The 16,471-nt window shown below is 42.3% G+C and overlaps 1 protein-coding gene across 1 annotated transcript in view; it reads right to left on the bottom strand.

Moving 5' to 3' along the window:
• Positions 1-12,585: 12,585 nt before the first annotated feature.
• FAXC (failed axon connections homolog, metaxin like GST domain containing) overlaps positions 12,586-16,471 on the bottom strand; it is a 48,309-nt gene continuing 44,423 nt past the window's right edge. Inside the window, exon 6 of the mRNA XM_074988841.1 lies at positions 12,586-13,608. Coding sequence (XP_074844942.1) covers positions 13,316-13,608 — 293 coding nt within the window. The 3' untranslated portion in view covers positions 12,586-13,315. The remainder of the gene's footprint in view (positions 13,609-16,471) is intronic.

Here is a 16,471-nt window from a genome sequence, read left to right as displayed (position 1 = left end):
AGCAGCCGGACTGTCCTTCCCTCTCGACAGAATGACTGACTGGAAGCCCTGCAAACACGGCTGTGCAGTGAACCGGAAGCCCTCTCTGTCAACAGAAGTGACTGCCCTGCACTTCTGTGGACAGAACTCTGTTGACAGAAGTGTTATTACTCAAATTTTCAAGGGATTACACTGTCAAGACACATGCAGAGTTCTATCGACAGAAGGCTCTGTGTGTGTGTGTGTGTGTGTGTGGACACTCCGAGTTATGTCAATAGAAGGCCCCTTCTGTCAATAAAACTCTCTAGCGCAGACACAGCCTAAGCATCTAGATAAACAACCTGAACAGCCAAAAAAAGTGGTTTCTTATGAATTTTTGCAAGGAAAGCCTGATATTTTGGGGTTACATATGTTTGATTCTGAATCTTTAAACCTTGTTCAAAGCACTTCCTGAATAAAAGGGCTTGGTGTTAACCTATTTAGCATACAATGAAGGGGCCAACTCCTGCTCCTGTTGCAAAAATTCCATAAACTTTGATATTCGAATTAACTGGCAAATGTTGACCATCAGTTCAATATGTAAAAACAAGCAGTTCTGTGGTACCTAAAAGACAGAACTGCTTGATATTTTGTGAAGCTGCAGACTGACATGGCTACCCTCTGCGTTCAATACGTAGAAATAGCAAACCACTGAGATGATGTAATAATCAACACTGCTTTTCTATAAACTCAATGCAGTTTCACAGGACACTGTTAGAATCAGGTATTTTGCTCCTTTTGAATATAAATGTACTATATTTTTTTTAATATAAGAACACTTTAATAGGAGGCCTGCATGTACTGCTTTTAATACTGAGTAATTTCCTTGTAAACATCTTGTGGGTGACTCACTTTAAGAAAAACTCCAATAGGAATTCCAATTTTCAAAATGCCTACATTGCTCGCAGGTCTCAGGTCTGATGCTTGCACCTGAATATTTTGGTTTTATGTTCCAATTGATTTATTTTATAGTTATATGGTAAAATGAGAAAGAAAGCCATTTTTTATTTGCAGTGGGCTGTAACACTTCTGTACTTTTATGTCTGATTTTGTAAGCAAGTGGTTGTTAAGATCAGGTTCTGGAAATGGGTACAGTGTTCTTCAATGTTTGAGAGACACAGAACCAAAGCACCTGTGTTTCCAGGGTGGGGCAGATGAAATCACACTAAAATCATTTAAAACTATCTAAATCAGTAGTCCTGCAAACAGTTACACAAATGGTTAATATGGCACAGGAGTAACCCCGCAGACAGCAGTGGAATTAATAGCATGCTTAAAGTTAAGCAGATGTGTGCCTGCAGGTTTGGGCCACAAGCATTTTCATGTATTTTGTAAAGTACCCAGCACAAACAGCATGTTCCTGTATATAACCCAGGCCTCTGACAGGTGTGAATAATAAAAACATCCTATATTCACACCAATAAATCCTTATTACATATTATATCATCATACAGCTCCTACACAATAGTCTACCAGGACTGTTACAGTTGCCCGAGAATTTAGAGTGCCTTCTAACATTTCAAAGCACTCAAACTAAATGAAACGTGCTAGGGCTGAGCTTTTAAATCCAAGGGTGGGTGGGGGTGTGTTGCGGGGGCAGTTTAACCCAGAATAGTTCAGCACTTTTTGAAAGAGCAAGTTTGGAAAAAAATATTTTCCCAGTTATATAATGTTCTGTTTTGTGTTTTCTTATTTTTCCCCTCAGAAAGCTCTCTGGCTGTAGAATAAGTTAAAGGAAATGATCCAGGAACTCTGAAGTCTGAGGCCTTTTTCTGCTCCTAAAGCTATCTGGATTAGAAACTACTACAGAAACCAAGAAGGTGGATTTCAAGGGGTTCCAAACCACATTACCCACAGCAGTACATTTCCAGGGGGGGAATTGGAAGATTTCGCTAATCCTGGACTATAGAACACATTTCTGTGGAGAGCTCACCAGGTTCTATTTCCCATTTAATCGTATTACGTTGAAATCCCATTGGGTAACATGAGTATTTGAAAATTTTGTTCTTTTATGATTTAAGGCCTGATCCTGCAAACATTTAAGCATGTGCTTGATTGTAAGCAGATGAGTAATGCCACTGGGTGAAATCCTCGCCCCGCTGAAGTCAATGGCAAAATTCCCATTAACTTCAGCAGAGCCAGGATTTCACTCATTAACTTTAACAGGACTTTCTTGTGCTTCAATGTACAAACATGTTCAAGTATTTGCAGGATCAGGGCTTAAATTATTACTTTAAACTCAGACAGGCAACAACAAGTATCTATATATGGGTCTATAAGTGGATCATTTAAATGCATATCAACTATCAGCGCTTCAAAAGATTCCTCTAGAGCAGGGATTCCCAACCTATGGGTTGGGACCCAAACATGGGTCACCATTAGATTTTCTAACGGTCGCTGACTAAGTGGCTCTGAGCTGCATGTGGCTCTTAAGGAGTCATTTGTGGCTCCTGCTGCTGCTGCCACTCACTCCTCTGACTCCCAGTCCCTGTCCTGGCATGCTGAAATGGAATTCAATTTAATTGGTTTAATGGCTGGCAGGAGGGATCCAGCCATTAAATCAATTAAATTTAGTCCCATTTCAGCACGCCAGGGTAGGGAACTGCCCACACTTCAGGTGGGGGAAGGGAGTAGGAGAGCTGGGGGGAGCTGCATGGAGGAAGGGTGGTGGTGGCAGCTAAACAAAGGAGCAGCAGGGAACAGCAGCGGCACTCATGTGAGTAGATGCGGGGGCTGTGAGGGGTTTAAGTCTGGGGGCAGAAAGGCATTTTGGGGCTGTGAGGGATTTAAGCATGGGGGCAGGAGCGAATCAAGATTTATAAAAAAATATTTCCTGGGGGAGAACTTTCCCCCCACCTCCTCCACAGTTTTGAATTGCCTTGGGTCACAAAGTCTTACTGAATTGTCAAAATGGGTCACGATCTCAAAAAGGTTGGGAACTGTTGCTCTAGCATATATAGTTAGAGCAGGAAGATTTGCAAACTGCAGAGCTATTCTGAATAAAGACATCACAGCAAAGTATTTTATATGCTTTTGTTATCATTTACACATCAATTACATACAGCAGTAAGACCAAATATACAGATTTTCATAAGTATATACACTGATCAACATAGTGCACCATTTAAATTTATGTTACAGTTAAGTGTACAAGTTTATATATGGCTTTGTAAACTAGTAGTAATCACAATGCTAAAATAAATCATGTTTCATGTAGGTTCACTCACAAACAATGGAATGCAGCTGTAGCACTAGATTCCCCAGTTAGCAATGTTTTACTTCCTTACATTGGTAAGCTTTGTACAAGGAATAATCAGTTGTAACCTACTCTCACACCTCCTCCTCTATTTTGTCTGTTACATGGTCGGATCATATACTGTAATCACAAAAATTTGGGGTCCTGCAATTCTGAGTATTCTGAAAATATAAACCTGGGCATTCTAGGAAAGATTAATCAGAATAACAATTTATAAAGGGAGGTGGAGGAACACACACACACACACACACACACCCCTCTGTGAGACTATCACACTCAGTAAAACTGAAAAAGTAAAGGCCAAATCCTGCTTGATTTACTCTAGGGAGCAGTCTGGTGGAAGCAAATTGTTAACGGTGAGAGTTATTACCCATTGGAATAGAGTAAGGAGAGATATGACTTGAAACCATCACTTGAAAGTATTGGGTGAAATGCAGACCTTGGTAACGCTAATCGGACTTTTGTTATTTACTGCCATGAGCCCAGAATTTGACTCTAAGTTAAAATTAAATGGCTTTCTAAAGCATATGTGCTACTTCAACTATACATTGTTGGGCTTGATGTGGACATCATTGCGTGAAATTCTGTGCCTGTGTTACACTGAACAGACTAAATTACAAGCCGGACAAAAGTGGGTTTGACCCTAGAGGTTCAGCACTACAGACAGCACATGAAGCATTTGTCTGCAATAAGATTCCTGTGCTGTAAACACGTGCCTCACTTCTTTTCCCAACACTAACTTCTAAATCTCTACCAATAAGAAGCCCTTTACATTACTGACCACCAAGAAAGGAATGAAAGAGAGGCCCTCTGTGATGATCATAACAAAGAGTCTTCAAAACTGCCAATCCGCAACTGATTAGTTCTGTGCCTCTCTCTCCACTAAGGCAAAGAAATGAAGATGAGACTGAGCAGTCCCCACACATCTACCCACACACGGGTCTGTGAGGTACACAGGAGTAGTGAGTGCCATCAGTGCCTGCTAATTTCATCTGGAACAAAGGAGGATAGGAACTTAGTACATGTAGAACTGTAATGGATCCCTGGACCAGTGAGTCCAGCCCCTACTCTAACAGACAACCCTGTCCATACCCAGAATTGAAGGAACACAATATCTCACAGCATCAGGTTCACAGATAAGCCTACAACTAAACTCCATGTGAGGCGTCTCTACAAAAATCATTTCCAAAAGGCTCCTACCAGGACTAACATGCTTTGATAAACACACCAAACTATCTCCAGAACACACACAGATCTTTGTGAAAAGACAGACCAATAGCATCCTTACTTATCAGTTAACACCTACCAAAAGAAATATCTTCGTTGTCTATTTAACTCTAAAGAACATCTGAAATTTATGGCACTATGAAGCTACTGGAGACTATACACAATCTAACGGGGTCCTTCAAACATCTACAAAGTCAACTGTGTCTACAAGACGTTATGGATGATTAGAGAGTGCTACCTTGGCCTTGCTCAACACTGCAGTCACCAATGTACCCGTGTGTGACTCACTGCTGTAGTATGTACATCTGTTTCTGCCTCACAGACAACGGAGTATGCCACATAATTCCGCATTTAATGAGCATAATTTGATGAATACAAAGCATGTCCATGGGGTACTCATGCCAACTCCTTAGTGTTGTGTTGATCCCCAGCTATTTTTCTACTTACATTCAGAGCAAGTCCAGTATCAAAAAAATCAAAGGATTCAGATTATTTCAATACGTAAGGTCCAAGACCCACTTAAGTCCATCCCTTTCCACAGAATTTCATTTGCTGAGCACCCTGCATGAACCTTTCACATAACATGCTCCCCACTGCCCCCAGGCTACATTTTGTAAGGTTTATTACTTGACAAATAAAATCCTTTTGATGGAAAAGGCAGGAAACTGTCATGGTTACTTGTACACACACTGCTAACAAAAGTAAACTTTTGTCTGGAATGTTGCTATTAAATATTTCAAGCAATATTTTTCAAAGAAGAAATGGATTCAAAGGAGCACTGTCAAAGTTTTAAAGATCGATGTGCATGGCCTATTGTTTTATAATTGGACAGGGATGGTCCTCCAGTTTTTAAACATCACTTGGTTTGTTTTTTATATCTAGGACAACTTTCATGTGATTTTTGTAGGACCTCTATAAACAACAGTGTGTGATACCTTTACTAACTAGTCAGAAGCAGTGAGCTCTGCTGATGTTGTAGATGGTGCTAATGGTTATAAGCAAACCCACTTCAGCACGACAAAGTGCTATACAATGTGAAAGTGCAATTGTTGTTTTACAAGAAACAAGTAAAATATACGAAGCAAGTCACCATTTGTCAAATGGAAAAAGGACCTAAAAATATTTATTCATCGTCTTCAGATGGTTTTTATAAAAACAAACAACATAATTAACAATTGGCCAATGGTATTATTAAAAAACAAAACCAAGGTGGAAATGCTCTGACTTTTAACAAAATAAAAATAAAGAGCTAGATTCTGATTTTACTTAGACTGTATAAATCGGGAGTGACGCCAGAGACATAGTGGAGTTACACTCCCATAAACGAGTGAGAGATCAGAGGTTCAGATTGTCTCTTTCCATTGTAAAAGGTGGGGAAGGAAACACAACATCGTTCTACCCTCTCATTCTATGCAGACCCCATATTGCATAAAGAGCCTTCTACAGAAGCCAGGGAAGGGAGCGTTGGAGCAAAAGAGGCATATACCTGAGCCCTGTTTCTGTAAGAAAGGGGGATAATCCACGTATGGGTGATTCTTCTGTATATGGACTGAGAGGGGAGGGGATAATCTGGGCTACAATCTAATTCAGAGGAACTGATGCTGATAGATTAATGAATACATAATCCAAAATGCTATTCTATTATACTCCATTAGTAAAGAATACTCTGGCTGCCCCAGTTTCAGTGTCTTACATTATAGACATGGAGAGCCACACTTGGTTCCCAGTGCAAAATCTCTTGCACTGTGAGCCAGCCTGGACTGTGACTCCTATGCAGGCATTGCAAGATAGTGACGGTTTTTAGAGTGAGTTGAAGACCCCTAGGCCCACGCCTTGTGTCTCTCTGCAGGGAGTCTTTGGCCCATCCAGAATCCACAGAGATTTTCAGCGGACATCTTCAGCCAAAGAACAAGAGTCACTTGTAATAGTGAGAGAAAGGACATCAAGGGACAGAACAGAGATTAACTGTACAGAACATAGAAGGGGGTAGGGAATGCCCCTTGGGCAGTTTTCAATTCCATATATTTGAGAGCTTTCAATGTCATATATTTCATCAGTCAAAGAGATAAGAATTTTATGGAAGGAAATAGTGAGACAGGCATCAGACACCAATGGGCACTGAGCCCACAGTTATTGATGATGATGATGATGATGATGATGATGATGATGGTGAAGAATGTGAAGGAAATGAACAGAAGCACCGAGGGATCCTGTGGCCCCTCGTTGCTTTTGCAGATCCAGACTAACACGGCTACCTCTCTGATAAGGAAATGAACATTTTCCATTTCTGACAAAATTTTTCAGAATTTCCAAAAAAATTTCCTCAGGGCAGGGAAAGATGTTTTCTCTCACTTTTTAAAAAACCTTTTGCCATTACAAAAAGAAGCACAAATGTAATGTTTCTTTTCTAATTTAATCCCATCCCAAAAAAGATTTGACTCAAAACTATTTTATGTGTTTATTGTGAAAAAGGCATTTGTTTTGGCTAAAGAGGTATTTTCCACTGAAAAAAAGATGTGGACAAAATTTTTTGACCAACACTAGCAGGAAAAGTAGGTGATATGTGCTCTGAACAGGCTAAATTTAGGATAAAAATCTCCTGTCATGCCTCAAAACTATACGTATATTTAACAAACATACAGTTTCTGCAATTTCTTCTACAGTTTAAATCAAAATAATTCCATGAGCAACACAAAAATTACACACTTTTCCAGGGTACCTATGAGGAAGAAAATGTTGCTAACCTCATCCTTTAAAAAACCTGAGTTGCTCCTAAGAAACAAAAGGCATGGCACGTGTTGTAAATACATTCAAAACAACTGAACAACTCACACACAAATCCAAGCAGCAGGAAAATCTCAACTGATGCTGGCAATGGCGTCTGCATTTGCAGTCTCTTTGGGGTCTTACAACTTTTTAATGTTACTTTTCAAAACAAAATGTCTTACTGCACGTCAGTTTCAAGTTAAGCCTTCACTAAAAAATGCCTGATATTCAGAATAAAAACGCAAAAAGTGACTGTTGTGTACCCTTTTTCTTCCAACCTAAATCCCAGTGGGAGACACTTCTATCTTAAGTACACTTCCTCCTTCTCTAGGGACAAAATCTGCCAGTCTCAGAGTAGTAATTTTATGTGGCACTATTGATCTCACATGAACTTGTCGATACAGCAGTCAGACCCAATGATCCAAATATTACCCCGTATTATTAGACCACTTTCAAACCATGAAGGGATATGGGTGTTCTGGGTCTATACTGTTCAAACTGAGGGCACCACAACTGTGACTTAAGTGGGAAAACTTGCATAAATAAGTCTTATTCACATGCATAAGAGTTTTATGATCAGGCTTTTTCTCCCCACTTTGCTTGCCTGCCCTGTAATACAGAATTTTAAGTATACACGATACCCCAAGTATATCATCTAATTCAATCCCCTTCTCCATCCTGTTCCTGCTGTTTTGTGGGATTTCTAATACCTAAAGGCCACCTCCAGCAAGTGTTTATCACAAGACGTGACACAGATTTTTAAAGATTTTGCTTCAGACACCTCTCTCCAAGGTGGCTGTGCAGGGAACCCTGTTAGCATTCCAGTCGTTTGTACTGAAAGACTCCAGAGTGCTTGTATTTTTCACTCTCCCCAGAGATGGTCAAACACCAGTAATCACATCCTCCAACTAGGATTTCATTTGCCATTCTGAGTGTGAATGAGTCTACTGCTGTATCAAAGTATAGAATATTAATATAGGTATATGGGTGTGTTCAGCATGAGCAGTGGGTACAGTTGCTAGCTGGGGAGGCAACTTCCCCAGCCTGTGGTCCTGCCCATAACCCACCCTCCTCCACTCACTGCCCCACCCCTGTTGACTGACTCCCTCTTCTCTCTGCGCACCCTTTCCAGACAAATCCCTGAACCCAAATGTAGCAAATGACATTTGGGGGACAAAACCTCTTCTAAAATTTCTCTCTAAAGAAAATGGAGCCTGTTTTCTACTACATGCTAGATTGTGAAGACTGGCCATGCAGAAGGTACTTAGTTAAAAGTACTAAATTTGGGAATAAAAATGTCAATCACAGAATTTTGTCAGTGATTCATGTGCAAAGACTCCATAATAAGGGCATGTCAGTTGTCCAGCTGAATACAATATTAAATGGTATGGAATGCAAGGACTTTTTTAGACATATGATTTTATAATCTTCAGCCACAAACTAAGGAAATATTTAAAGCAAATTTTAAACTAAGTCTGCTTCTACGCTCGATCCCTCCCATCAGAGGTGGCATGGTTATGAGGAAATTCAAAGCAGGCTAATGAGGCACTAACGGGCATATTCAGTGCCTCACTAGCATAATGGTGGCTGTGTGACTTTCAAAGTGCAGACTTCAAATTGCAGATTGACAGTGAAGATGGGGGCAACTTCAAAATAAGCGTCCCACTTGGACATTCCCTTACTCCGATCTAGTTCTGTGGGAGTAAGGGAATGTCTAAGTGGGACATTTATTTCAAAGCTGCCCCCATCTGCACTGTCAATCTGCAATTCGAAGTTTGTTCCCATGGCTGCCATTATGCTAATGAGGTGCTGAATATGCAGGTTAGTACCTCATTAGCCTGCTTCGAATTGCCTGATTACCATTGCACCTCTGACGGGAGGGATCGAGTGTAGAAGCAGCCTAACGTCCTGTAGACATAGTAATGCACAACTGTTTTTTGTCAGTAAATTCAAGGTTGATGCACGCCTGATAAATAGCTTCATTACCTAGTCAATGGCTCTTTCACAGGTTCAGTGTTATGTTCATAGGACTGGCAAGCTGGAAGGCTTTTCACTTTAAAGTTAACAGATCCACTTCCAGGGAAAAGTCACCAGTCTGCATTGGGAGCCTTCAGGAATGCTCAGAATAGGGAAAGGAAGAGGGGTGTGGTGGCTTACTAAGAACCAGGGGAGTCAATGACTCCCTTTGTCTCTTTTACCTACCCTCCATGGCATGCAGGTAGGCTGGAAGTCAGGAACTGGAAAGAATTCAGACACCTCAGAACTTGATAGACAGGATGCTAATCTCTCAGTGGTCTCAGAGAGGTAGACATGTTAGTCTGCATCTTCGCAAAGAAAAGCAACAGTCCTGCAGCACCTTAAAGACCGGCATTATTATTCATTAGGGCATGATCTTTCATGGGAAAGACCCACTTCTTCAGATTCTGGAGCAGAACTGAGAGGAAAACCGTTTTCTCTCAGTTCTGCTCCAGAATCTGAAGAAGTGGGTCTTTCCCACAAAACCTCATGCCCCAATAAATAAAATTGCTAATCTTTATGGTGCTAGAGCACTGCTTGCTTTATTCTGTCAATGGTGTTACATCAGTCTAATTTCCTTCATTTCAGTGGTTCCTGAATGTGGGATCCAAATTGCACTCCATGAATGGAGAGAGGAAAAGTTAATCCTTTGACTTCTGGTTAGGTTGGGTCCTTTCCCTTTTGTGATGTGGCAGACAGACAGCATAGTCATAGGCAAATTTGCTAGCCTGTGCAACTGGGGAAGATAAAGGTGCCTTATAATTCAGTTAATCTTTTAGCTACGGTTGCTTATTAATGTGACATCTGTTTCCAGCAGAGAAGTCCAGATCTGAAACTCAAGCACCTGACATCAAAAAGTTGAAGAAAACACTGCCTTTGAAAAGCAAATCAACATATAAACAAAAACAAAACAGATATGAACCAATTTCCCCATCACATCAGACGTGTTTGAAGAATAAAGTTGCTTTGTCAAATGGAACTCTTTCAACCAGAAGTCAACTTCTGAATTTCACTTAGATTGAATGATCAGTCAGAGGTTCCAACGGCATCTCTGATCAACCAAGCACATCCACCTTTTTGGTCCCAAGGCTTTACCCCTTGCATCCTATTTTATGCTCAGTTTTCTGGCAAGATTCCTAAATGCTTGAACTGCAGCTTCCTCTTAGTCATCTGCAAGTCAACTATAGCTTACAGCTGTGGACCTTCTGGCTGCTCTCTCCCACACGTGCTTCATACAGTGGGGAGCCCTGCGCTTCCTACTCCTCCCTTTCCCTCCCAGAACTTTTGGAGAACCTGAGCCACCTGATTCACACTTCATCCCCACTCCTCCCCCTCCCTCCCAGAGCTGGAATGCTGCCAACAGCTGATTTATGGCATTCCAGCTCTGGGAGGGAAGGGGAGCAGGGACTGAGAGCGAATCAGGCAATTCATGGCACTCCGAAACTTCTAGGAGGGAGGAGAAGGAGAAGGTAAGTGTGGGGCTCTGGTGCCCCAGTGAGTGAGAGGTGCATAGGGGCAGGGGACGGGCAGAGGGGCCAAAGGCCATAGGTTGAGCCCCAATGACCCATGGGCTATTCCACTGAAGTCAAGGGAGGGTCATTCATTTGTCCTACTTACTATTGGTGGTTGCCTATCCCTGGCTTATATTCTTTTTAAGGATAGTACTCATCTATGAGATTGGAAATATTAGATAAAAGCCTCACTGCATAGGAATGCCGGGCCTATTTTAAGAAACAAATAGAAAACTATGCATCTCACTCTACGCAAGTCATCAGCTGTCTTTATAATAGCTCTTCCCACCTAAACACAAGGAGCAGTCACCATGCTGATTGTGGGTCTCTACATGTGCACTATGACTCTCCTGTTCCAGACTGACAGACAGCTTGGGATTCCTGTAACAGGCATCTTCCTAGCTAGAGGATGTCTTCACAATTAGTGAAAAGATCCCCAGAAAGATGGACTTCTTTTAAAGCTTTAGGAAACTCCTCCATTTATTTTGACTTCGCGGGATTAGGAGAAGTTATAACAAATAACTAACAGCATCCTTAACTGCTTCTTTTGCCCCTAATTGCCAATAATACAAACTACAGAAACAAGATAATTATCATCTGTAATAGTAATAATGTTGCAAAGTGATCCTGTTCATGGAACAACATTTTTCCTGCACCACCAAAGCCATACTTAAAACAGGTTGAGAGACACAGTCAAGGTTCACAGAGCCAAAAATCAGATTTTTTCAAAAATACATTCACAAACACCATGGCATCCTTTAATTCCACATATGCTTTTTCTCTGCAGGAACTCAGTCAGTCAGTCAGTGCCAGCTGTAGACACGTAACTTAAAATTTAAGTGACTCCACTGGGATTCCTCACGTGGGTAAAGAAAAGCAGGTCGACAAGGATTTTCATGATGAGGGTCTAAAACAAGCGTGTATGAGCACCTGTGGCATGAAGGGGGTAAAAAACAGTTCTGCAAAGAAACGTATGTGGATTTCTAGCTATTAATACTACAGGCTGAACCTCTCTAATCCAGCACCCTTGGGACCCGACCGGTGCCAAACAAGAGAATTTGCCATACCACAGGAGGTCAATATTGTCTAGCAGCACTAACAACATTTCCACTGCTTACCGGGCCCTTAGAAGACATTTAGGGGTAAATTACAGCTAAATAACAGCACAGAACCCTGAGAACCAGGCCTGGTGGTCATAAACAAACTTTACAGGACCACTGGAAACTTGGCCATACCCATGAAAAGTGCTAGTCTGGCTAACTAAAATCATGCCCAATTACAGATGTTGCTGGATGAGAAAGTGCTAGACTAGAGAGGTTCAGTCTGTACTTAAAATGGCCAGAGTCCCAGCCTCAGTAGGTTGAAGCAAAGGGGACTTAAATCTGCTTTAATCTGAATATTCATCTGGCATGGAGGAAACCACATGGGGGGACTGGAATAGTCAGTTAGTTCTATAATCCCACCTCCCACCCACCTGGCTTGAGGGAGTGTATACCAGCGCCCAGGGTTCAGCACAGTGTAGATAACATGGCTTGGGGAGAAGGCTGGGTGAGCTGAGTTCTACTCTGGTATTTACTGAGAGGATCTGGTATCTTGACTTTACTTAGCACTGCAATGCAGCTGATTTGGGGGCAGGGCACTCTAGCTGTTTAAGAGGGCCTGACAATACCACACAACAGTTTGCAGCAGGAAGTGGAAAAGAACATTTAACATAATCAAAACTCCCAGGGGAATTTGGATGAGTTGAGTAGATAAACCTGAGATGCGGTTTAGCCAAGAGTCCTTCTAAGCAATCATCTGTGGATTATTAAGTAATGAATACTTCAAAGTGTCCCTTTAACCTAAAAAAGTTATAAAACTGAAAGATTTCAAGTTATTGTACAATATAGGAATTATAAAATGGTGCTTTTTTCATTACTGTATTTTCTTCTCGCCTTTAATAACTGGCCATCAGTGAAAGCACTGGAGACCAGATACCTGCTCCTCTCCTGCACACATTCACACACAGCATACACAACCAGAGTTCAAGAAGCTGTTGAATAAAGCACCCCTGGGCACCTGGTGCAACCATGTAAAAGTATCTGATTAGTTTTGCATGTAACCACAGTGCAACCGCTGCTTACCAAGGAGCGAGAGGGGAAATCCAGTCAAACCTTTTCCCTTTCTGTCAACCTGCTGCTGTCTTCTATGAGAACCTCATCAAAAACCAGCTCCTGTGACCTCTCTGTTGCATCTGTGGTAGGTTTGCATTTATGATTTTGGAATCTGCTTTCATTAGGAGCAATATGAAGGTCTAAAGATCCTGCCAGCCTCTGAACCTCTTGTTTGCCTATTTGTGTTCTAATTGTTTAACCTAGACTCCATCTGAATGGATTTACAAAATGAAATAAGGCTGAAATAGTCCAAATCGGATGTGAAATGCATCAAGCACTGATCTCTTCCACACCGGCAGGAACGTGGGAAAGCTGCACTGGTCCCAAGAAGTGGCATTTCTGACACAAAAGGAAGGTGCTTGGATGCATTACTTGCATTGTGCATGATCTGGGTAGTCGTCCATTTCCACATCAGAATCAAAGAGAGAGTGTCCAGTGTAATCTGTGTCAGGGGTTTGGGAAATACTGTTCTCTGTCCCCTCCTCATCAAATGTTTCTGTCCTTGAATAAAAGCTGAAGTCCTGCAATGGCGTGTGAATCTTGCTAGCTTCACTACTACTGCCTTCAGATTCGTACAAGGTGTTATCATCATCGTGGTGCCACTCTGGCCAGAATTTCCTCCTTATCCTTTCACAGTACATAGCAAGGTTAATCAGCTCACCTGCAACACAGTAAAATAAGCCAGTGTAAATACTCCTAATCATTAATCCTGTGACTATGTTGAGTGTGAAGAAAATTCACAGGAGCTGTCTTAAATGAAATTTTCCTGGCTTGTTTCCAGGGAAGCATTAGAGATCTCTTTCCAAAAGGCAAAGAAACAATCAAACATGGTAATCATACTGTTTACAAGTTCAGTCAAATGTAAAATGGGAAGGGCTGTGACTTAATTAACGTACCTGTGGCTAGCAGAGTCAACATGAAAGGATTAAGTAAGAACATAGCTAAAGAGTTAAGTAATTAGAATTAAATCTTCATGAAGTGGCTCAAAGGAAAAAGATGACTGATTTTATAAATCTGTCACAATAAAACTGTTATGCAATTTGTACAAATCTGACAGACAAAAAGAGAATTAGGCCGTACATAGTCAACGTCCTAATGAAAAAAAATGTAGTGCAGCTTGGAGGAAAATTTTGGTTTAGGACCACAAGATGGCAGTGCTGTTTGCAAGATAAATTTGGCATTCATCACGGTCACACGGGATTTTTAGCACAAGCTTAGGTACTAGGGATGGAAGTGTGGAATGGAAGTATTTTTCTTATGCATGTATGAAGATATTATAAAAACCTCAGTGAAGGACAAAACACAGCAGTGCATCCAGGAAAAACAATTGTGTGCTGTATTTCATAGCATGCAAGAGCTGTCTGGTTGGGGCAGAGGCTGGCAACCAAAACAGCAAGAACCACCAATTTTTTTCAAAACAAAAAGCAGTCAAGTAGCACTTTAAAGACTAGCAAAATGGTTTATTAGGTGAGCTTTCGTGGGACAGACCCACTTCTTCAGACCATAGCCAGACCAGAACAGACTCAATATTTAAGGCACAGAGAACCAAAAACAGTAAGCAAACTTTTGATAGTGTATAGACTAGCACGGCTTCCTCTTTGTTACAATTTTTTTCAATTCAGTAACAAGCTCAATAATTCAAGATCCAAAGCGGATGTGAATATAAGATGGTCCTTTATAAATAACATCAAACCATACTTTTTGTATCTCCTATTTTAAGAACAACACACACACAATGATTTTTAGGCAATACATGTTACTGCAGGACATGCACAAACTTTTTACATATTCTATTTCCTCACTCTTTATGTCTGCGTTTATACCACTGTCTTCCTGACTCTCACTCCCAAACCTTCTCTCTCTCTCTGGAGCATGCTAGGGGGAGTTATCCAACATTTCAAGATCGCGTATTATTTGATATTTAGATATGAGTTGTTCGCTTTTGGATGTTCACTGTTTATTGAAAATAATCTGGATGTGGGTTTTTTTGTGTTTGTTTGTTTGTTTGTTTTTACTCTGCAATTATAGCATCAGGAAACACAAAGAAGTCCTTAAAGATCCGTATGTGACTCCAGAGCCGCGAGTTGCAGACCCCTGGATAAGGGAGAATCAGGTAGAAGAGTATTGTAGGTGACAGGAGTATCCATGTAATTATTTTGGTCGGGGAGCTGAAGTTTCGATCAACATAAGACTAATTCTTGAAATTCATAGGTCCTCCAAAATTTTACCTGAAGTCTTTCAGTCATAGAGGAGAAACTTATACACTCATTCCTTGTTGAATGAGTACTTCATTTACGAGTAGTCGCTTAAACGAGGGACACGCTCATCTTAGTTCACTTTACGAGTGAACTTCCCCCACTCATACGAGCCTTACCCCCACCCCCGTGGATCCAACCCCCTTAGTCTGCCCACCCCACCAGCCCTGCAGCCCCAACCCGCTGCAGCCTGACCCCCTGCTGGCCCCGCAGCCTGACACCCCACTGCTGCCTGCACTCTCTGCGGCCTCACAGCCCCAAACCGCAGCAGCCTAAAGCGCCTTCCGGCCCTGTGGCTAGACCCCCCAGCCACCGCCTGACGCCCCCGCATACGCACAGCCCTAAACTGTGGCATCCAGACCACCTTATCGGCCCCACAGCCTGAACCCCCCTGCCACCTGTGCGCCCTGCAGCCTGAGACCCCTGCTGGCCCCGTGGCTAGACCCCCCCTCCCCCCCCCGCCGTATGTACCCCCTGCGGCCAGACTCTTCTGCAGCTGCCTGTACCCCCCGCGGCTGCCTGTACCCACCTGCAGCCAGACCACTCCATGGCCACCTGTACCCCCCACAGCTCTGCGACAGATCCCCCCACCACCTGTATCTCCCCCGCGGCCAGACCCCCGCTTTGCCTGTGACCCCTGCAGCCAGACCTCCCCCCCCGATGGTCCCACACCACACCAGCCAGACCCCCTTATTGGCCTGCAGCCAGACAGCCAGACCCACCCCCCCACCACCTGACCCCTGCGGCCCCACAGCCCGACCCCACCCCGGCTGGCCGCAAACCACGGCAGCCTGAACCTCCCCGCCTGCCCCGCAACCTGCCACCAGATTTTAACCCTCCCTCCTACTCACAGCCCCAAACTACCCCCAGCCTTTAACCCTCCCCGACCCAAGGTTGACTTACCTTTCAAAAGCAGCACCACCTGCTGCCACTCCTTCCCCCAGTTGGGAGCCCTAGGAACCAATCAGAGACTTTTACATGTAGTTTAATAGGAATTTAGTGTCCCTCTTACAAGTTTCTGCCTATGAGCAGAAAGTTGGGAACCAACTGTGCTTGTAAAGCGAGGGATGAGTGTACCAACGATAATAAATAATACTTCTGACCTCTTATATATAGTGTTTTCCATCAGTAAATCTCAAAGTGCTTCACAAATGCATTTAACATTGAGTTTGATTCTGTTCCTCCAAATGCTATTAAAATATTTAGCCCTTATATAGAACCAGTTTTTTTCCTTTTCTATTAAAAACACCTTCATGCCATGCCCCACCA

Source organism: Carettochelys insculpta, chromosome 3 (genome assembly GCF_033958435.1).
Source record: "Carettochelys insculpta isolate YL-2023 chromosome 3, ASM3395843v1, whole genome shotgun sequence".
In the NCBI taxonomy this organism is placed as follows: Eukaryota; Metazoa; Chordata; order Testudines; family Carettochelyidae; genus Carettochelys; species Carettochelys insculpta.
This window is presented reverse-complemented; position numbering and strand designations above follow the sequence as displayed.